The sequence below is a fragment of the Mobula hypostoma genome, chromosome 25, assembly GCF_963921235.1.
Source record: "Mobula hypostoma chromosome 25, sMobHyp1.1, whole genome shotgun sequence".
In the NCBI taxonomy this organism is placed as follows: domain Eukaryota; kingdom Metazoa; phylum Chordata; class Chondrichthyes; order Myliobatiformes; family Myliobatidae; genus Mobula; species Mobula hypostoma.
Window position 1 is genome coordinate 40,270,936 of NC_086121.1, and position 24,244 is coordinate 40,295,179.

The 24,244-nt window shown below is 38.5% G+C and overlaps 1 protein-coding gene across 3 annotated transcripts in view; it reads left to right on the top strand.

The window, feature by feature from the left end:
* The window catches only part of mtor (mechanistic target of rapamycin kinase), a 343,897-nt gene that overhangs the window by 137,121 nt on the left and 182,532 nt on the right, over positions 1-24,244 (top strand). For all 3 annotated transcript variants that reach the window (XM_063033405.1, XM_063033407.1, XM_063033406.1), the window contains exons 24-28: positions 3,300-3,392; positions 4,159-4,299; positions 9,252-9,394; positions 9,969-10,131; positions 13,998-14,143. In XM_063033405.1, coding sequence (XP_062889475.1) covers positions 3,300-3,392; positions 4,159-4,299; positions 9,252-9,394; positions 9,969-10,131; positions 13,998-14,143 — 686 coding nt within the window. The remainder of the gene's footprint in view (positions 1-3,299; positions 3,393-4,158; positions 4,300-9,251; positions 9,395-9,968; positions 10,132-13,997; positions 14,144-24,244) is intronic.

Consider the following 24,244-nt stretch of genomic DNA (forward strand, 5'->3'; position numbering starts at 1 on the left):
CATATGCTTTGAGGTTTCTGACAGAATGACCATATCAGGCCTCAGGGATGATGATGCGATGAAGTCAGGGAACTTTAATTGCTTGCCAGTATCAACTTTCAGGGTGGAATAATCTTTTCTTCAAACTTTTCTATAATTTTAATTTTGTCATAGTAAAGCCGAATTCAGTTGCTTCAACATTTTCTTTATTTAGTGTGGAAAGAAAGAAAGGGCAGTATTCTGTTTTTGTAGGACCTTTCAAGTCCTTGCGTTACCCCAGTTTATAATGCATAGCCATGTATCAACTATTAATTTGCACATAATGAAGCTCTGGTAGATTTTCAATTGGTTCAAGGGTTTTGCTGGAGCTGAACAAGCAGTAACATTTGGGTATGATAGTGGGAGAACTTCCTTACGATGGTAAACGTGTCATGAGATTTTATTTGTATGCTTATTGACATAAGACAATAAAACATGGGAGCAGAATTAGGCTATTTGGCCCATTGAGTTTCTTCTGCCATCAGATCATGGCTAATTTATTTTCCCTCTCTACACCAAGAACCCATCAGCCTCTGTTTAAATTTACACAATGACTTTGCCTTCACAGCTATCTGTGGCAATAAATTCTGCTGGTTCATCTCCCTCCGACCAGAGAAATGCCTCTAATCTCTGTTGTAAAGGGATGTCCTCTAATCTGAGGCTAAGCCCTCTCGTCGTAGACTTTCCCATTATTAGAAACATGAACCTCCTCTGGACTCTCCAATGCTAGCACATATTTTCTTAGATATTGGGCCCAAAACTGCTCCCAATACACCAAATGTGTTCTGATCAATGCCTTTTAAAGCTTCTGTATTATATTCTTGGTTTTATATTATGCTCCTCTCAAAATGAATGCTAAAATTGCATTTGCCTTCTTTACTATTGGCTCATCTTGAAAGTTAACCTCTAGGGGATCCTGCATTTGGACTCACAAATCCCCTTGCACCCCTGATATCTGTAATAACTCCCCACTTAGAAAAGAAAAGTCACATGACCATACATCTCCTTGTACTGTATTTAATCTACCCATTCTCCTAATCTAAGTCCAAGTCTTCTGCAGATTTCCTGCTTCCTCAACAGTACCACCCCCTCCACTGATTTGTATCATTTGCAAACTTCGCTACAAATCATGCACTGATATGCTTTGCAGCAAAATAAGTCTTTTGAAGGTTCATCCTGCAGTAGTGTAGGAAATGCAACAACCAACTTGTGTCCAACAATGACCCATAAAATCAGTGTGATAATACACTATATTCTTATTTTGTAAAGTTGATTGAGGGAAAATTATTGGGCAAAGCACGGGGACGACCTCTCCTACTGGTCTCAGGCACTGTTCAATCGTTACATTTATCTGAGTGAATTCTTAGGACCTTAGTTTAACCTAATAGAAGATATCTTTATTCTCGGCTTGAGTGCAAATGCAAAACATTCCCAAGGGTCATATGTAATGAGATACTGATATTTTTAATCATAACACAAGTACCATAGTTTTTAAAGTTAAGAATTCATTAAGTTGGTTAAATTTAAAATCTTCACTGCTTTTCTAATTAAATCTGATACTTATTATTAAAATATTACCTTACCTGCTCCCTCAGTGCATATCCCCTGTTCCTTCCAACTTAGCATTGGCAAGTAATGCTTTTTTTTAAAAAAAACAAGTATTCTAGGCTCCTTTTATTGAAAAGAAGGTTTGCCTTTGTATCATTCAATCAAAACAAGGGATCTTGTAAATACTCAGACACACTGTGTGCTGGGAGCATCATAGTTTCAGAGTATTGGAATCATCTCTTGATATTCATCAAGTTGCAATGGCAACTAATAAGACTGTGGGTGGTAGTACAGGCAAGGCACCAATAAACCTCATGTAGAGGCACATCACCAAGTTCAGGAAGAGTATTATCCCTCAACCATCAGGCTCATGGACCAGAGAGGATAACTAAACTCAACTTCATTCACTTCATCACTGAAGTGTTCCCACAACCTGTGGACTCTCTTTCAAGGACCCTTCAGATTTATTGCTGATTGATTTATTTATTATTTCATTTTTTCTTTTGTTTGTTGTCTTTTGCACGTTGGTTGTTCGTCCATCTTGTTGGGTGCGCTCTTTAATTGATTCTATTGCGTTTCTTGTATTTACTGTGATTGCCGGCAAGAAAATGAATCTCAGTAAAGGTTGTATGTGCTGATATATACAGTATGAACTTTGATAATAAATTTACTCTATTGAACCATGCACGGGCAAGAGAGAAGCAAGTCTTGTGAATGGTAACCCTGGTCATAATTAGCAAGCTGGGTAGAATAATCCCAACTGTCTGACATGCCCTGATTGACAGAACGTTGCAGTGTCTTGCCCAAAAGACAATAACTCTACCTGTGCAGTATTACTCAGCATTGACTATAAGTGCCTAAGATCTTCTGATTGGTAAGTTAATTGGCTGCTCTAAGTTACCTTTGGTATAAGTAGGTGGCAGTAGAATAAAACAGTGGGAAGGAAGTTAATAGGTGAAAAATGGATGGATGCACTATGATCAGTGTAGGTATGGTGAGGGTAAGAGAACTGTTTCTGTGCTGTATGATCCATGTTTGGACTTGGGCGTACATACACAAGGTAAACGCTTGCTCTTTGCTACTGCAGCAGCACATATTACAAACCTGGCAAACAAGTTACAGAAAACTAACATAAATTATACACGGATGATGAAGTACCCAACAATTGACATAATGGCATTAGTCAAATTGCAGGAAGTATTGTAGTCTGTTGTTTTGAGGTTAGTTGAAGAACCTGACAGCAGAGGAACTTTGAGGTGTGGGTCTCAGGCTTCTGTACTTGATGGCAGCAATGAGAAGAGGATGGAGGTCCCTGATAATGTCTCTGCCATCCTGAGACATCACCTTGTGTAGATCTTGAGGGTGGGATGATCAGCTCCCACAATGGAACTAGCTACAGCTTCTTGCGTCTTTGTGCATTGGAGTGTCCATACCAAGCCATGATACAACCAGTCAGAGTGCTTTCTACTGGAAAGCTGGAGAGGTTTCTTTGATAATATGTCAAATCTCCTTTAAGTTCTAAATGCTCACCTTTGGAGTGGGCAAGAATGCTGCCATCTCAGCAGGGTCTTTTACTAATGGTATGTAATTTATTAAAATAGCGTATCTGAACAGCTGCTTCATAGTGACATGTAATTAAATTTGAAAGTTTCTCCATTGAAAGAAATAGAAGAAATTAATGGATAACAAAAGCATTGCTTAATTCTGATAACATATACATGTATATTTTTCAGTATCAAATATTTATTCCCATGGTGAATAAGATGATGATGCGCCACAGGATAAACCATCAACGATATGATGTATTAGTATGTCGCATTGTAAAGGTGAGCTTAGATTCAATTCCTGTTTAAAGTTTGAATGTGCGGTGTCTCCTGAATTCAATTTTGTTTAGCCCGAAAGCTTCAACGTCTCTTCCCCAACAAAGGAGGAGTTAACAAGTGCAGGTCTTCCTCCAAGCTGCAAGCCATTCTAATTTGGTTATATATTACATCTTAATTAACCAAACATCTTTCAGTTAACCTTAACTTTGAAATATAGTTAGTCTGCTCATCGAAAGAGATCTATATTGTAGAATTCTTCAAAGTTTATCATGTATTCACAGTGTGAAGGTGGATATGTATTGATCTAAATTTTCTCAGGCCTGAAATGTAATTTTATGGCAGCATTATCAATCTGGAGTGAAATATTTCTAAGTCACATTTCTCCAGATAAGTAATGTAAATTTTTGCATGACGGTAGAATTTGTAAGTATGTTTATCAATTTGTCAGAAAGCCCCTCTTCATAGCCCTCCCATATACCAAGCCCTTCTCTTTCTGTGGGGGTAATATTTATTTGGTTTGTCATAACCATGTTGAAAATTGCCTTCAGTTCTGCGTATGATTGATCATAAGTCTATTTTACCAAAGCAAATTTGCTGAGTTGTAATCTTTAGCACAGCTGAAGAGCTTAGGTATAAAGCAGCAATCGGTGAATTAATAGCCTACTCCTTGGTATAATTCAGTATATGCAGTTACTGCTCAAGAAAAAACCTACATTCTCTTTCAATTGTTAAGGAAATTAATTGAATTTGATCTGAATATGCGCAATAGGGGTACACGTTGGCAGAAGAAGAGGAAGAAGAAGATCAGCGCCGGAGTTCACGAGGCAACCAAGGTGACAGGCTGTCGAGTGGACCTGTGGAGACTCAACCTATGAAGAAATTGCATGTTAGCACCACCAATCTGCAGAAGGTTTGTGCATGATTATAGATGAAATTAATATATCATTTTAAGTATGTATTTTTTTAAATGAACGTTAGTGGTGGGCAGCAGAATCAGATTTTATTCTTGAATTATGCATGAATTTATCAAAAGCATTTTTACTATGTAAAGTTTAACAGAAATAGCTTGTTCCTTTTTGAGTTTAGATACTAACAGTGACTTGTGTGGTATTTTGAGCAATAAATGTCAAAGCAACGCAGAAATTCTTCGTAAGCTTCATTGAGATCCTTAAATTACACACTGAATTTTAAAGGGTGCTGAATACGTATGGTGTAACTCATGGCAAATGATAACTGTCAAAAGCATATTTAAAAAAAAATAATTAGCAACTTAAATCAAATGTCAGCTTTTTTCCAGCTCCCTTGGTAGTCTCCATGCCTGCATATGCCCTATTTAATGTAGAAATATTATAATTTATGCCCTGTTAAATACTGTTTAAACAGATATTAATTGTAGCAGTATTCTACTGCAGGTACTTGCTTACAGCACGTAGACCCAGAAATATTAATATTTTCTGATTACCATTAAAAGGTATAGTTCACAATTTAGTTGCAGTGCAACATTAAAAGTAATACGATTTACTATTTTCATTTTCAGGAAGTATCGTAATGCTTAGAAAATAGAATATAAATAGGGAAACCAAGTGGTCTGGGCATTACATAAATCTCTTCCTACTCCTCTTCTTTGTGTGTTTGTCAGCCTTGGCTTATTTCTTGGCAGTTTTGTCAATGAATCAGGTTGTGGGTGCAAATTCTGCTCCAGATACCAGCACAAAAATCAAAGTTGATCCTCCTATAATGATGGAGTGCCATCAGCTGGAACATTAAATTGAATCTTTGTCTATGTTCTTTTTTTTCTTCTTTTTTAGAAATTTTTTATTTTTATTTGGATAAGGAATTCACAAGTATCATGTACTTTTTCCACACTTATAACCTTTTCCATTTTTTTATATGTATAAAACTATAATTATTTATACATTCTTAAGTACACATTGAGATGATATGAAAGGAAATTAGACACTTAAATAGATAATTATGTACAGTGGTAATTCTAATCTATTAGGCTAAGTAATGGTATTAGTTGTTAAGAAACATAGTAACAATAGTTTCCATATATCCCTTCTGGACCATTTCTTCTGGTCCAAAATGTTGTATGTAAGCCTATGTTACAACCATTGTAGGTTTTTATATCCTAACTTGTTCATGCTTGCTCCTGCCCCCAGACATAATTATCCAATCCCTATGTACTTATTTACTTAATTTTATCATTTTTTATCCCTTTCCCAAATCTTTTCCTTTACTTGTATTAATTCTCTATTTTCCTTTACTTGTATTAATTCTCTATTTTGTCTTATGTTCTTGCATGGTTGCAAATGATCAACTGGTATTATTTTAAAGAGGGCCAGGGTCAGTATTTCTTCTGATTAATGCCATTATATAAAAATCAGGTCTTTATCAGTGTTGTTTCTCTGCTGTGTGCAGATTGGCTGTTCCTTTTATTAATTTACTAACTTTGGTAGCATTTAATGCTGCTCCATAATTATGCTTGGGAAGGTGGTGGTGAGCAATCTAGCATTGCAGAAGAATTGGTTCCAAGTTTACAACATAGCCTTTAACTTGAGATTGTTTCATTGGCCATCTTGCAATTTGGGATCTTGTGCCTGCAATTTTGAAGTATTTCATTGGCTATGAAGAACAGCTGTTGTGCTTAGTGTTATCTATATACAAGCAGTACATTGCTTCTGCTTGGAATTCCCTAAAATGCATTTTATGATGATTGCCTTAATTAATTCTCGCAATAGCAAGTTGTTCATTCTAATCACTTTCTGGATAAAGATATTTTACTTGTACTCCCTGTTATGTTTATTAGCAACATACTGTTTATCAAACTGCAAATGCTATTCTCTTGGTTTCTGATTCTGAGGTATTAGAGGTTATATTGAAGTAAAACCAGACTTTGAATGTTAGCTATAAGGAATAATACCTGATGCATTTTTAATATATTTTTATTAAAAATACCGAAGTGAACTTTGTTGCTAATCCGTTTATTGTGTGACCTTAGAACATAAAGGAAGCACTCTTATCCCCCTTTATGCATCCCTAAGCATCTTAGTAAGTTACTTTGGAATTGCTAATGTAGGAATTGAAGCAACCTGTTTGTATACAGCTCCCACAAGTAACAATGAAATAATAACCCGTTATTTGCTGGTATAGTGTTGATTGAGGAATCAATACTGACTAGGACACCAAGGGAAAAATACACTGTTTCTTCTTCAAATTAATTCTACTGAATCAACCTGATGGGCTCCCTGTTTAACATTTCATCAAAAGAGCAACGTTTAGCAGTAGTACAAGAGCGGTTACCATGGCCAATAGAGAACTGATATAATGCATGTACACAAAATAAAAGTGAAATAAATAGATGAACTATAATTCAGTAAAGTAATATTAAAGTGACTGGCAGGATGCTGTTTATTGACTACAGCTCACCATCGTTCCTGCAGCCCTGACTGAAACGCTACAGAACCTAGGCCTTATATATCTCCCTCTGCAACTGGATCCTTGACTTCCTAACCGGAAGACCACAATCTGTGCAAATTGGAAATAACATTTTCACCTTGATGGCAATCAGCAATGATGCACCACAGCGAAGTGCTTACCCCACTGCTCTACTCTCTACACCTATGACGGTGTGTCTAGGCACAGCTCAAATGCCATCTATAATTTGACAATGGTACAACTATAGATGGCAGAATTATAGATGGTGACAAGAGAGCGTACAGGAGTGAGATATATCAGCCAGTCCAGTGGTGTCACAGCAACAAACTTGCAGTCAATGTCAGTAAGAACAAATAACTGATTATGGACTTCAGAAAATGTAAGAGGGAGCACATACCAGTCCTCATAGAGGGATCAGAAGTGGAAAGAGTGAGCAATTTCAAGTTGCTGGGTGTCAATATCTCTGAGGATCTAACCTGGTCCCAACATATTGATACAGCTACAAAGAAGGCATGACAGTTGCTATATTTCATTAGGAGTTTGAGGAGATTTGGTATGTCACCTAAAGCACTTGCAAATTTCTACTGATATACCAAGGAGTAATGCCTCAAAAAGGCAAGTGTCTATTATTATGCAAACAACAGGAATTCTGCAGATGCTGGAAATTCAAGCAACATACATCAAAGTTGCTGGTGAAAGCAGCAGGCCAGGCAGCATCTATAGGAAGAGGCGCAGTTGACGTTTCAGGCCGAGACCCTTCGTCAGGACTAACTGAAGGAAGAGTGAGTAAGGGATTTGAAAGCTGGAGGGGGAGGGGGAGATGCAAAATGATAGGAGAAGACAGGAGGGGGAGGGATAGAGCCGAGAGCTGGACAGGTGATAGGCAAAAGGGGATACGAGAGGATCATGGGACAGGAGGTCCGGGAAGAAAGGCAAGGTGGGGGGTGACCCAGAGGATGGGCAAGAGGTATATTCAGAGGGACAGAGGGAGAAAAAGGAGAGTGAGAGAAAGAATGTGTGCATAAAAAAGAGTAACAGATGGGGTATGAGGGGGAGGTGGGGCATAGCGGAAGTTAGAGAAGTCAATGTTCATGCCATCAGGTTGGAGGCTACCCATACGGAATATAAGGTGTTGTTCCTCCAACCTGAGTGTGGCTTCATCTTTACAGTAGAGGAGGCCGTGGATAGACATGTCAGAATGGGAATGGGATGTGGAATTAAAATGTGTGTCCACTGGGAGATCCTGCTTTCTCTGGCGGACAGAGCGTGAGTCGACTGGGGTGATATATGGCGTCCGGTGCTCCCGATGTGGCCTTTTATATATTGGTGAGACCCGACGCAGACTGGGAGACCGCTTTGCTGAACATCTACGCTCTGTTCGCCAGAGAAAGCAGGATCTCCCAGTGGCCACACATTTTAATTCCACATCCCATTCCCATTCTGACATGTCTATCCACGGCCTCTTCTACTGTAAAGATGAAGCCACACTCAGGTTGGAGGAACAACACCTTATATTCCGTATGGGTAGCCTCCAACCTGATGGCATGAACATTGACTTCTCTAACTTCCGCTAGGCCCCACCTCCCCCTCGTACCCCATCTGTTACTCTTTTTTATGCACACATTCTTTCTCTCACTCTCCTTTTTCTCCCTCTGTCCCTCTGAATATACCTCTTGCCCATCCTCTGGGTCACCCCCCCCCCCCCGTCTTTCTTCCCGGACCTCCTGTCCCATGATCCTCTCGTATCCCCTTCTGCCTATCACCTGTCCAGCTCTCGGCTCTATCCCTCCCCCTCCTGTCTTCTCCTATCATTTTGCATCTCCCCCTCCCCCTCCAGCTTTCAAATCCCTTACTCACTCTTCCTTCAGTTAGTCCTGACGAAGGGTCTCGGCCTGAAACGTCGACTGCGCCTCTTCCTATAGATGCTGCCTGGCCGGCTGCGTTCACCAGCAACTTTGATGTATGTTGTCTATTATTATGTACTGTATTGTACTGCTGCCACAAAGTTACAAATTCCAGAACAAATGCTGGTGATATTAAACCTGATTCTGATTATTTTAGTGGTTGAATATTCATTTCAATTTGATGATTCATTAATTTCCATGAAAATAGAATGTGTTACTAATTAGAAACAAAAATCGTTTTAACTGGAGTGGTTTAGAAGATGCTGTTGGTGATATTAACAACTGAGAGCTTAATACATACATCACAATCCTTTGTTCACTGTTATGAAGCAGACATTAATGCATTAATTTAACTATTTTTTAAAATTGACTACTGTTTCAAAAGGCTGTCTGTTAGCAAAATTCAGGTACTTTAGTGGGACCACTAAAGTGAACTAATTGAAGTTTGAGCTTCTGTCGTGAACTGCTTGACAACGTTTCACAAAAGAGTAATTGTTTGCACTTTATATTTTTCTTTCAGGCATGGGGTGCAGCCAGAAGAGTTTCTAAAGATGACTGGATGGAATGGTTGAGGAGATTAAGTGTGGAATTACTAAAAGAATCCCCATCACCTGCACTCCGTTCATGTTGGTCACTAGCTCAGGCCTACAATCCTTTGGCAAGGTAAAAATTCTAAGTTTACTTATTGATGCCAACTTGTAGATCATAAATAAGGATCAAAATCATTTTGTAGAGTGTCAGATTATCAATTTGAGGAATTAAAAGAATCCCCATTACATTTTTGGGAAAAATATGGCAACCTTTCCAAACCATGCTTGAAGTCCTGTTTCTGGTGTCATATGAAGTCTGCATCAAATCTGGCCTTGCTTCAGACTTCCATTGTTGAATGAAATGCTGACATTCACTGTCTAGGCCTACACTTAGAGAGTAGTTAGATTGGAGAACTAAATAATGGCTACACATTATCCACAGTAAGAGGAAAATAAATTGCAAGGATACGGGGAAACAGGAAAAAGGGAAATAGAACTACCAATGGAATTACTGCCCTTGGAACTGATGGGCCAAATGGACTAATCCTGTGTTGTGATAAGTGTAAAATGTGAAATATGTATGATTAAATACATTGTTATATTTTAGATAACTTCATTTCTTTTCTAAAGCAATATTGTTCTTAAACAGGCAGATAATTTGGTTTCCTTAATATATGCTAATTATTTTGACCTTTGTCTTAATACAGGGATCTGTTTAATGCAGCCTTCCTCTCTTGTTGGTCAGAACTGCATGAATCACAGCAAGATGAGCTTATCAGAAGTATTGAGCTAGCTTTAACTTCTCAGGACATCCCTGAAGTCACGCAAACCCTGCTGAACCTGGCAGAGTTCATGGAGCACAGTGACAAGGTAAAGGAGAAGCCTAAACAAGAACACATACTACTGTAATTACCCTGCAGGTCCAGCTGACTCTGTGCAAAGTGAAGCATGGATAAGGTTCTTGGACCTGAATTGTTAATTCTGTTTCATTTTTCACAGATACTGCAACACTTGCTTAGTGTTTTCAGTGTTTTCCTTTTTTATGTCAAATTTTCAGAATCTGTAGTTTTCAATTTGGTTTTCAAAAGAGAATCTGAACTTAGTCAAGTCAAATTCCAAAAAATGCTTATTTATATCAAAATAAGCATGGCAAAATGGTGGAGTGAGTAGAGCCTGCCCCATTGGTTAATAAAACTATGGCAAAAAGTTTGCATTTCTTTCTCTAAATGCCTCAATTCCCTTAATAACAATGCTCATTTAATACTCATGGTCATTGGAGATGGGATATTCTGAAGATTTTTGGTGCTCTGAATAAAGACGTTTCTTCTTCACTCTAAATTGCCGCCTTCATCCTGAGGCCACAAGAGAACTACCATTTAGTTCTGGCTGATCGTTGAGGCATAAGCCCTGATCGTTGCAGCTTACACTCTGACATTCAAAAAGACCTGTAAATTCCAACTGTTTTGTATGTTAACCAACTGTCAAGCTGTACCCAGAAAATAAGGCAGTTTACAATATCTAATGCCATTGCAAATCCAAATCTATTAGTTTTATAAATTTTCCCCTTATTTACTCTGCAACTTGCTTTTTGCATCTCTGGAGCAGGAGTTCCCAGCATGTGGTCCACAGATCCCTTGCTTAATGGTATTGGTCCAAGCATTAAAAAGGTTGGGAACCCCTGCTCTAGGGGATTTGGGAAACATGATTTCCATTTCATTAAACATTGTTAATTCTGCACCACCCTATTGTGACTTTCAGCTGCAGGCTTATGTCCTTGAATGCTTCGGCAATTCCCACATGACTCCTCGTCAAACTAATTCACCCATATTTATATACATTTTGTTTCTTTTTTTGTAACATTTATAAGCTTAACCAAGCACCTTGGGTACCATTCCGCCAAAAACTGATTCTGCATCCCAATTTATGGTTTTAATGTTTTATTACGGGTTGTTTTTACCTCTTGTATGCTCAGAGCTACTTTTCTGCTGTATATCTTTTTCTTGAAATCAAGAACTAATCCTTAATTATCCAATGATCAACTCTTGGCAATGTTTGTGAGATCAAATCCATTTAACTTTATTTGCACAAAAGCTGTCAATGTTGCCATCTACTACCACTCTCTAGCTTCTGCTAAGCCAATGTTGAATCCAATTTACTACTTCATCCTGAATGCCAAGCAACTGAACCTTCTGGACCAGCCTCCTGTGTGGGACTTTGTCAAAGTCCTTGCTCAAGTCCATGTTGATAATGTCCATTGCCTTCGTCACCTTTCCTGGTAACCTCCTCAAAAACTATTGATTGATTAGACACAACCTACCACGCACAAGACCAGGTTGTATATCACTAATCCGGCGCTGTCTATCCAAATACTTATTATCTCCTATTCTTGTACACCTTCCATTAATTTATGCGTAACTGACCCCAGGCTCACCAGCCTAAAATCTCCCAGCTTATTCTTGGACTTTTTCCTTGAATAACTGAAGACTATTAGTTATCCTTTAGTCCTCTGGTACCTAACCCTTGACTGCCAGGAATCCTGCAATATATGCACTAGACTCCTACAAGATCAGAGGGGACACCTTGTAAGGCCCTAGGGACTAACTTGGTTCAAGAGAGTAAGGGCTTCCTCTTCTGAATCAGGATATAGTCCATGACCTTATGACTGTTTCGCCTTGGTTCTATAGACTCGGTGTCAGTCTCCTGAGTAAATACAGATGCAAGGGATCCATTTGGGATCTACTCTATCTTTCAATTCTATCCATAGATTGCAGTGATGATCTTCAAGTGGACCAATTTTGTCCCTTGCTCTCCTTTTGCTCTTAATATGTCTTTAGAAATACTTGGGATTGTCCTTCATCTTGTCTACCAGAGCTACCTCATGCCTTCTTTTCGTCCTCCTGATTTCCCTCTTAAGTGTTCTCTTGCATTTCTAATACTCCTCAAACATCTTATTTGATCCTTGCTGCCTATACCTGCTAATAGACACATGCCTCTTCTTAAAAAGGGCCATTGAAAATCAAGGTTTCCTCAACCTGTAAACCTTTCCTCTTATGTTAATGGGAACATACAGACTTTGTACTCTTAATATTTCTTTCTTGAAGGCCTCCAAATTACCAAGCATCCTTTTGCTAGAAAACAACTTGTCCTAATCCACTCCAACCAGGTCCTTTCCGATGGTGTCAAAATTTGTCTTTCTCCAATTTAGAATCTCAAACCAAGGATCAATCCTATTCTTCTCCATAATTATCTTGAAGCTAATGGAATAATGATCGCTCTAGCTAAGGTGATCTTCACACATTTCTGTTACCTGACCTATCAGACCATAAGTCCTAGGAGCAGAAGTGGGCCATTACCCTTCTCAACCCCATCCTCGTGCCTTCTCTCCGTAACCTTTGACACTTTTTCTAATCAAGAACCTATCAACATCCGCTGTCCATAGCATTGAATTCCATGGATTCATCATACCCTGGCTGAAGAAATCCCTACTCATCTCTGTTTTAAAGGAATATCCTTGTATTCTGCGTCTGTGTCCTCTGGTCCTAGACTGTTCCACTATTGGAGAAGTCCTCTCCACATCCACTATAGCTAGGCCGTTCATTATTTAATAGGTTTCAATGAAATGCCTCCTCTTCCTACTGAACTCCATTGAGTACAGGCCCAGAGCCATCAAAAACTCCTCATGCTTTAACTCTTTCATCCTAGGGATTATTCACAAGAACCTCTACTGGGCTCTCTCAGATGACAGCACATCTTTCTTTCAATAAGCAGCCCAAAATTGCTCACAATACTGCAATTAGGGTCCGGCCAATGCCTTATAAAGCCTCAGCACTACATGCTTTTATATTCTCGTCCTTCCAAAATGAATGCTAACAATACACTAGCATTCCTTACTACTGACTCAACCTGCAAATTAACCTTGAGGGAATCCTGCACTGTGACTTCTAAGTCCCTTCGTACCTCAAATTTTTGAATTTCCTTCCTGTTTAGAAAATAGTTTATGCCTTTATTCCTTCTACCAAGGTACATGACTGTACACCTCCCTACACTGTATTCTGTCTGCCATTTTCTTTGACCAATTTTCTACTTTGTCACGTCCTCCTGCACCATGCTTCCTTAATCAATGCCTGTCCCTTCACCTATCTTTGTATCACCTGGAAATTTGGCTACAAAGCCATCAATTACATTATCCAGAACATTGACATATAATGTGAAAAGAAGCAGTCCTAATGCTGAGTCCTTCTGAGCACCATGAGTCACCGGCAGCCATGTATAGTTTTCTATTAGGAGGTGAATCATGTTTTCTTTAGTTGGGACCTCTATGTATTGATTAAGGAAACCTTCCCAAACCCCATTTACAAACACTATCCCATCCAGTTTTTTTACAATAGGAGTCCCAGTCAACCTGGTTTTTCTTGCTATCTATACAAATTTGCTCCTCTAAATCCTGCTGACTATTGGGAGATCTATAATATTCCAATAATGTGGTCACCCCCTTCTTCCTCAGTTCCACCCGTATAGCCTCAGTGGATGAGATCATCAGTTTGTTGTGTCTGCCGTGACATTTTCTCTGATCAGTAATTCCTTCCCTCACCACATTTCTAATATTGGCAGATTTTTGTTGAATTTCACATACTGTTTGTCTTTTTTTTAACAATTGCATAATTGCATCAGCTGCTTTGGAAAAATGTTCATAAAAGAAGGGATTGCAGGATGGCTAATTCCTGTATTTCTGTCAGGGGCCTTTACCTTTGAGGGATGATAATGGCATTGTCCTCCTTGGAGAGAGAGCTGCTAAATGTCGTGCATATGCCAAGGCCTTGCATTATAAAGAGCTGGAGTTCCAGAAAGGTCCCTGTCCTGCAATTCTAGAATCATTAATTAGGTAAGTAGAGCTGCTTTGTTTAAAATAGCCAGAGACTTTTCATGTACTTTAGTTTTCATTGCAGCAGTAGGCCTGAAAAGTACTTATGATTAAACTCTTCAGGGTTGGGAGGCAATTTGTCACACCATAGTAAAGTTTAAAGGAAAAGAATTGCTTTTGTCTTTTTATATCCAGCCATATTAGAGCCAGTGGAGCTGAATGCATGCTAGTGTGTGCAAAAGAAGCTTAGTATAATGTGGCTGTATGATAGCCTACTCTTGTTCAATTTCCTGCACTTTTCCTCAAATTGAGTCATCATGTTGCACAAATCAGAGAGAGATAGTGTATCTTGTACAATTTAAGGATTGCAGTTGGTAGTTATTGATGTTCTGGTTTTAAAATGGCATATAAATGTATTTTGTATCTGTAAAAACAATTTGAGTTACTTATGATGAGAAATTGGTGGTGTAATTCAGCAGAATATTGCCCACCATGAAGTTGTACAGTGATGACATTTGCCTTGAGGGCAGAATACTGACTGTCAGCTCAAGTGAAGCTACTTTACTGGTAGAGTTGCCTTAAGAAACTTTTTATATTGAAATTCACAAACCGGATCTCTATATCTGAGCTAAAAGATGGTCATGAGTAAAATGTGTTCAGTGTTAAAACAGACATTGATAAAAACAGCTGTGTAAGTAAAATGTTGATTTTAAAAACAGGACATGTTGCCTTTATGTTATATTTATATTAACCAGATTTCTAAACTTTTCTTCCCCCTCGAGAATTCGTTCTTACATTTGGAAAATGTCTTAACTCGTAACGTGGTTAAAAGTTCCATTGTTTGAAATGTGTTATGCACTTTTGTTTTGGATTTTGTTATTTTAGAAGAATTTGCTCAAGTTTTGAGATCTGATTAAATATCGATAGAAGGTTATAAGTAATTACATTATTAATTGGCAATTTTCATTACGTTTTTCTATCACCTTAAAAATCAACTTTATGCTCTCTTATAATAGAGAATGGATAGTTTTGCTTGTGATAAGCTTGTATTTAGTTTTCATTTTTCAGAATTGAACTCAATCTAGCATTCTCAAAGTTTATAAGGAAATTATTTTTTTCGGGCTTGTGTTGAAGGGACCTGCCTATCCATTTGTTCAATGACAGCAATTAACACTTTTTATGTTGGGCATCTTTATTGGTTTTGCTCAAGCACACATATTGGAGAGATGAGGTGCTCGTATGGTTATATTTCTGGAAGTTATTCTTTATTCTTTTCCTCTGTCTTTTTCCACATTATATTCCACTTTCTACATTATATTCCACTTACTGTGCAAACTATGTAAGTATAAAGAGGTTTTAAATTTGTCTCTAACTTGCTTGCATTGTGAAAGGGAAGAGTGGGTGAACGGGAAGGGGTTGCAGTGACTTAGCTGGGATAACGGTATAACTGTGGCAGAAACAGAGTGGCTCTTAGAAGTATCTTCAGTTTGTGTTTTGGCATTCAGAATCTGGGAAGAAAATTTATCTTGATCAATGTAAAAGAATCAAAAAATTATAACACAGGAGGTCATTTAGCCCATCATATATGTACTCTTCCAAAAAGACTCCCAAATCTAATCCCAGTTTCCAGCTCAAAGTTCCCAGCTCAGCAAGTCATAGCTCTAAGTATACAATAAATAATGGTTTAAAGGTGATGAGGGTTTCTGCCTCCACCCTCTTTTAGGCAATGAGTTGCTGTTTCCTGCTTCCCTGTGACTGAAGGGGAATGTTCTACATCTCCCCTTTAATCTTTCTTCCAATTACTCTGAAGCTGTGCTTCTCGATTCATCCTGCTTTCTCTTTCATAATTTTCTGAACCATCATTAAGTATCTCCTCCAGCCGCCTTTCTTTCAAAGGAAACACTCCCAGCTTACCCAGTCTTTCTTCTTCGCTATTAAATTTACAATCATGGCAGCATCCACTCTTGCGTACAATCATACAGAATGTTTATTGAAATGTGTGACTAGAAATGTATGTAGTTGTCAATGTCTTGCTTACTGTTGTATATAGTTCCAGCATCACCTCCTTTCTTTTGTATTCTTGCCCTGACTAATAAAAAGAGTTATATCCTTTTTGATCCACCTCATTAATCTGCCCTCTTAAGATCCTGAGGACAAAACACTCAAAGGTTACTGTTCTCTGCATCGCTTTCAGTCAGAATAACACTACTCCCATGTCTTCTGTGGCCAAACCACTTGTAATAATTAGTAAAAACAATGCTGATGGAAAAGTACATGGCAGCTTTAATTTTTTTTTAGTTCTATTTGATATTATTGATATCTAAAACTATTATATTTACAAGAATAAGGAAAGCATGCTCAGTTTTATAATCTCACAAACACCCAAGCAGACGATTAATTGAATGCGCATTTTACACCAACCAATACAAATTCCGATGAATAATAATCATGGTTAGATTCATCCCATGATAATGATAATTCAGGAATTTGATGTTTTGCAGCACTTCTATATTAATAGGAATGGTTTCAGTCACCTTTCAAGCAGCTGGAGTAACATGTTGCAGATTTTCATTTTGGAAATACAGGTTGAGCACCCCTTATCCATAATGCCAGCGGCTGGAAGTGTTTTGGATTTTAAATTTTGAAATATTTGCATCTATATAATAAGATATTTGGGGATGGGAACCAAGTCTAAAACACAAAATTCATTTACATTCCATGGTCAGCTTGTACAAATACCCTGAATGTAGTTTTATATAATATTTTTAATAATTTTGTGTAAAAAAAAACAATATGTGTACATTGAACCATCTGAAAGGTAGGCTATCAGTACCTTGCCTCCCCAGGTAGACAGTCAGTGGCTGTTTGGCATGGCCATTATTCCCAACTGAATTTTTCTGCTACAGCTACACAGTCCTTGTCTTACACTTGCTTATCTCACATACAATTCTGTAGTCGTAGGCCCGTATATATACCTAGGGTGCCTAAGAAACAGATTTCATGAAACACTTGATGTACGTAAGATTTTTGCACAGTACTGTATGTACTGATGCAGCCATGTTGTCACGTGTTACAGTTTCATCAGTGATGTTCTCGGCAAGCTCATAAATTAATTTCTCTGCTGCTTTGTGATCTGCAGACAGTTTATCACCACAAATCTTTAGGTGTTTAATGCAGAGCCTTTTCTTAAATTTCTGCAACCAGCTGGCTGAATATTCACAATTATTTTCAATTTTCACTTTGGTGTGATACATCTTGACTTGTTTCATGTTCAGTATACCGTTAAGCGGCATATGCTTAACTCCGATGCTGACGAATCCACTCTTTCAATACACAGTTGAGATCTTCATTTTTCACTTAATGCAGTGTTTTTCTATTTTTCATTAATTTCTGTTCATTACATATGTAAGATCATTTCTCAGAATTGCCTGTGGTGCGTAGGAACCTTCCCAGTGCCTCGTGGAATTTTCCATTTGTGACATCATATCAGCAATTGAAAAGAAAAATAGATTTTGGAGGTTTTCAGATTTTGGAATTTGAGATAAGGTGCTCAACCTGTACTTTGAATCTAACAATAATCAAATTTGCTTTCAGTCATGCACTCCATTCTCTTTGAAATCTATCTGCAGTCCTCAGAATTCAGTTCAATTGTGTTAGTTGTTTGACTGCCATTTGAAATTTTGCTTGTATACTTTATTGAAAATTGGTAGTTCTTTGTAAGAAAAATGCTTAATTGGACTCATTTAGAGCTCAGGATAATAATTAGTGTTATCTGAGTGTCATGATACTTAACCACAATGATAAAATGGTGTTTTCTTTTTTAAAGAACTTTGTATCATTTTGCTATTTGGCTGGATTTTATGAGTGGTTTTAGAAATTCTTGTTAATTATAAGTGTTGTTGAAGTGCAAAGTATAACAAATTAATCAAATGTTAACATCACTTTTAAATTGTAGTATTTTCCCCAATTCATTTCAAAGCTGAAGGTACCCCATCATGAACCATCTATCTATTATCCGACAGTGGATAATACAACATTATAAAGTGGTATTTGTTATGATTTGAGGATGACGTTGGCTCCTGGTGTGTGTTCAGTAGTTTAGTGTTGTGATTATCATCCGATGATCTGCATATAAAAGGAAAACGGGAAAATTCTACAGACAGCACCAAGAACTAGGTGTCACGAGCACTAACTTCTGTAGTGCAGAAGTTAGTGCTCGTGACACCTAGTTCTTGGTGCTATCTGCAGAATTTTCCTGTTTTCCTTTGACCACATGGGTTGAAGGCATATTCCAAAAATGGACTGATTATTATGTTAATTAAGTTCTGTAAATTACCTTAACATAGGTGACTAGTGGGAGGATCAAAGTGGTTTAAATACATACACATGTGAGAGAAAGTGGGTTAAAAGAAAACAAGTGGTTTCCTTCTGTGTGAGAAAATTTCATATAATATGAAAGTTTCCAGTCTCTAGTAAAGAGGTAAGAAGCAGTAAACAGTTTCGCAGATTATGGATTGAAAGCCATAGCTGGGTAGCTTTTGGCCTTTTACAAACTGGCACTGGAGTTATTTAATTCTAATTTGTTAGGTTAGAAACCTTGGGCACTAGGCAGAGTGGTTACATACCACTCATCCAGTATTATCCTGTTTCAAGATGAGATGCTTAAATTAAAACATCACCCGAAGAGTTCAGTTTTATAGATTGCATCATTGTCATTCTTTGTTTCTCTGTTCCTAATTCTTTGCAGGAAAGGTTTCTTTATTCCATTACTTAACAAAAGGAAAATGTGTGCAATGATGAACCAATAGTGTTTTAGTAGATTTTGTTTCATATGTTTCAACAGATGTATAAGCTTCTTTTATTTAAGAAAAACAATGAATTATACTCTGAGCTATGTGTACACAGCAAAAACAGATGGTAACGGACATGCATTGAATGTGCATTATGTTGTAAAGTTATTTGAATTTATGTCTAGTTGAAATCCCAGATAAAACTGCTATTGCTAGAAATGTGTAGTAAGATTATTAGCATTCACTAAGGGAAAAAAAACGCATTAATGTGTTTGTTGATGGCTCTGTCAGATTTGGATATTGACCAAGTTTTTTTTAAGACTATGTGGTACAGCTAATAATGGACACTGCTTGTCTGAAATAACTCATCTACTTGGCAGTAAGGTAGCAAGCTAATTTGATTGGTATGACCATGACTTAAAATTTCAGGAGTACCGATATTTGAGTTACATGAAAATAACCTGAAGTGATTTTCTTGTACCATTTATTAGCTGCTTCAACTTTCTTGCTTCATTTGTTTCCCCCAGTTAGAGCATGAATAACACTTTCCTTGAAGTGAAGAATTTAACTTTACTTCCAGTAGGTGTAGGTACTGTGCCTCGTGAAATTCCAAGCACACTCTTATTATCTTTTTATCCCTTATCTGAAGTCACATTTTTGAAATATACCTCACAAGCCAACTTGCTAATTCCAAAGTTTCTGAAACTCTTCCTCTCCTTGGATTTGTTAAAACCACCAGTAACTGTCTATTTCCTTAATTAATATTTAATTTAATATTACTGGTGTCCTTATTTTCCTCTGTTGAAATCGGCTTTGTCTCCTTAAAATTCATTACGTCTAGAATATTTCCTGTCAGCTTCCTGCTCCAGAATTCAGAACCTGAATTTATTCAGGACCTTTGATCTCGTACTTTATCCAATTATCTATTGACTAAATTTTTAGGGTTTTTTAATTATTATCGTTACCAAAGTCTTCAGAACTAACTGTTTTTTAATATTACCATGTGTCAGTGGTCGATTGCTAAATTGTTAATGTGAGCATTGTTTTGTAAAATTACTTTGCAATGAAATTTAAATTGCAGTATCTCTGAGGACTACACCTGCAAAAAGTACATCCAGTTGCAACTTCTTGAAAAAATACTGTTATGGATCTGGAGCTGATGAACTCTAGATTGTTTGGGAAGCTGAGGGTTAATTGACAGAAGATACAGAGAGGTTGTTACACCTAAGGTGCAAGACTCAAGTAATTAGGTGACCATCAAGAGTGGGAAGGAGGGGATAAGCAGCCAGTGAAGGGTACCCCTGTGGCCGATCCCCTCAATTACAGCTTTAGATACTGTTGAGGGGGTGGGTGGGATGTGAACTAGCAGAGGAAAGCCATAGCACTGACACCGACTCGGTGTCTTAGAAGCAAATTCAAGTGGCTTTAAAGTAAATTTATTCTCAAAGTATGTATATGCCACAATCTGCTACCCTGAGATTTATCTTCTTGCAGGCGTTCACAATAGAGCACAGAAATACAACAGAATCAATGAAAAATTACACACAGACTTACAACCAACCAATGTGCAAAAGAAAACAAACTACAAATGCAAGAATAAAACAAATACTAATAATAAAATACACAAACAGATATATAAATAATGCTGAGAACATGAATTGTAGTGTCCTTGAAAGTGAGTCTAGATTGTAGAATCAGCTCATAGTTGAGGTGAGTGAAGTTATCCATGCGTGTTCAGGAGCCTATTGGTTGTAGGGTAATAACTTCCTGAACATGGTGGTGTGGAACCTGAGGCTCCTATACTTCCTGCCTAATGATAGTAGCAAGAAGAGTGAATGGCCTGGATGGCAGGGTTCTTGATGATGGATACTGCCTTCTTGTGGCAGCGCTCCTTGTAGTTGTGTTTCTTTGGTGGGGTGGGCTTTTGCTATGATGGACTGGATTGTATCCACCACTTTTTGTAGGCTTTTCTCTTATTGATCATTGGTGTTTTTGTATTAGGCTGTGATACAAGCAGTCAGGATACACTGCAATCTATATCTATAGACGTTTGACATAGCGAATCAGCACAAGCTTCTAAGAGATTTGAGTGCAGCCATGCCTTCTTTGTAATGGCATTTACATGCTGGTTCCAGGACAGATCCTCTGAAATGATAACACCAAGGAATTTTAAAGTTATTGGCCCTGTCCCCCTCCAGTCCCCTAATGAGGACTGGCTCATGGATCTCTGGTTCTTCCTCTTGTAGTCAATAATCAGCACTTTGATTTTGCTGATATTGAGAGGTTGATATGGTACAGTACAACTAGATTTTCAATATCCCTCCTGTGTGAAGATTCGTCACCTCCTTTGCTTCGGCCAACAACAGTGCTGTCATCAGTCAGCACACTAAAATTTGGCTTTGGAACTGTGCTTGGCTTCACAGACACATAAGTGTAAGGTGAGAAGGGAAGGAGGGAGAAGTAGAAAGTGGTGGTGATTATATAGGGAGAATGAAGTGGGAGTATAGGGAGGTAGGTAGGAAGCTGAAAAGCAGGACCTTAAAAGTGGCAGTCTCGGGATTGCTGCCTGTGCAATGCGCCAGTGAAGGTAAGAATAGGATGATTTGGTAGATGAAGATGTGGTTGAAGAATTGATGTAGGGGACCGAGTTTTTGATTTATGAATCATTGGGATCTCTGGGGAAGGTATCACCTGCAAAAAGGGACAGATTACACCTTAATTTGAGGGGGACCAATATCCTTGCAGGCAAGTTTGCTAGAGCTGTTGGGAAGGTTTAAATTAGTTGGGCAGGGAGATGGGAGTTGGCCAGAGCTATGGGTCAGAGAATGGGGCAGTTGGTGTAAAGGTATATGTAACCTGAAGAGAGACTGTGAGGCAGGATAGGCAGTGGAAAGCTCATAATTGTAGTTAGGTGGATGATCATAAGGCAATGGAGCATAATTAGAGCATTCATGGCTGGTTTATAATCCCTCTCAACCCCATTCTTCTGAAGTCTTCCCGTAACCCTTTATATCCTAACTAATCAAGAATCTATCAACCTCTGCTTTAAATATACCTATTGACATAGCCTTCACAACCATTTGTGGCAATGAATTCATCGATTCAGAACTGTGGCGATGAACAAGGACCAAGAGTGAGGAACTGAGAGTATGGGATAGTACATAGAGCTATGATATTGTGGCCATTATAGAGACTTGTTTGCCGCAAGGCCAGAAACGGCTGCTGGATGTTCCTGGGTTTTAATGTTTCAAAAGGGACAGAGAGGGAGGTAAATGAGGTGGGGGAGTAGCATGAAAATCAGGAATGGTATCACAGCTGCATACAAGGAGGAATTTTTGGAGGGATCTTCTGCTGAGTCAGTGTGGGTGGAAGTAAGAAACGGGCAGAAAGGAAGCAATTAGTCCATTGGGAGTATTCTGTAGGCCAATAGCAACAGAGGGTTTGTCCCATTGAGGCAGGGAAAGGATGGGAGGGGAAATGATCCACGTGTGACAAGATACGTGGTGCATCTAGTCAAGAGGAAGAAAAAAAATATACTTAAGGTTTAGGAAGCCTAGTTCTCTTAAAATTTGCAAGGTGGCTAGGAAGGAGCTTAGGAATAGATTTACGAGAGCAAGTAGGGGACATAAGAAGGGCTTGGCGAATAGGATTAAGGGAAATCCCAAGATGTTTCACACATACATGAAGAACAGGAAGTTAACTAAAGCAAGGGTAGGACCAATGAGGGATAAAAGAGGAAATGCTCCTGAAGTCCGAGGAAGTAGGAGAGGTCCTCAGTGGCCACTGAAATAGTACCAGTTGGCTGGATGATGGCAAATGTTATTCCTTTGTTCGGTAACCCTGGATATCATAAACCAGTGAGTCTTCTGTCAGTGATAAGCAATCTATTAGAGACAATTCTTAGAGACAGGATTTGCTTGCATTTGGAGAAGCATAGTCAAAATGGCTTTGCGAGGGCCAGGTCGTGTCTCACAAGTCTGATTGAATTTATTGATAAAGTAACACAAGGATCTTGGGCCTCATGTCCAGATATCCCTCAAGTTCCAGCATGAGTTGATAGGGTGGTTAAGAAGGTGTATGGTATGTTGGCCTTCATTAGTTGGAGATTTCGGTTCAAGAGCTGCAAGGTCATGTTGTAGCTCTGTAATGCTCTGGTTAGACCACACTCAGAATATTGTGTTTAGTTCTGGTCACCTCGGGAGAGAAAGGATGTGGAAGCTTTAGAGAAGGTGCAGAGGACATTTACCAGGATGCTGCCTGGATTACACAGCATGTCTTATGAGTATTGGTTGAGCAAGCTACGGCTTATCTCTTTGGAGGAAAGCAGTGAGAGGTGATTTGTTAAAGGTGAAAAAGTGAACTTTTGTATATTCCTGTCAGAATGAAAGGCAAAGATAGCAGGTTTAGGGAACTTTGTTGTTAACCTTGGTTAAGAAAAAGGAAGGGAGAGTCTAGGTAGAAAGGAGCAAATGAAGTGCTTGAGTATAAGAAATGCAAGAGAACACTTAAGAAGGAAATCAGGAGAGCTACAAGAAGGCATGGGGTTGCTCTAGCACACAAGCTGAAGGAGAATCCCCAGGCCTTCTACAGATATGTTAAGAATACAGGACAGCAAGGGACAAAATTGATCCCCTAGAAGATCAGTGGTCATCTATGCATGGAGCCAGAAGGGATGGGGGATATCTTAAATAGATTTTTTGTGTCTGTATTTACTTGGACACAGAGGCTCTCGTAGTGAGGCAAAAAGCAGTGAGGTCATGGGCCCTATACAGTTTACAGAGAAGGAGGTGTTTGCTGTCTTCAGGCAAACTAGGGTAGATAATTTCTCTTAGACCTGAGAAGGTGTTCTGTAGGAAACTAGTGCAGAAATCGCAGGGGACGTAACAGAGATACTTAAAACGTTCTTGCCCATCGATGAGGTGCTGGAGGATTTGGAGGATAGCTAATGTTGTTCCATTGTTTAAGAAAGGTTCTAAGAATAAGCCAGGAATTTATTGGCTGGTGAACCTGATGTCAGTAGTGGGTATGTACTTAGAAGATATTCTAAGGGATTGGATGTATCCCTATTTGGATAGACAGGAACTGATTTGAGGTAGTCAACATGGCTTTGTGTGTGGTAGGTTGTGTCTGACCAAACTGATAGTTTTCTGAGGAAATTACCTGGAAAGTTGATACAGGCAAGGTCGTGGATGTTGTCTGTGTGGACTTCAGCAAGGCCTTTGCCAAGGTCCTACTTGGGAAGTTGGTCAAGAAGGTACCTCTGATGCTACATGATAGAATGAACAAATCCATCATGACTCTTAATTAGCATAATTAGTATAATTTCAGTGCT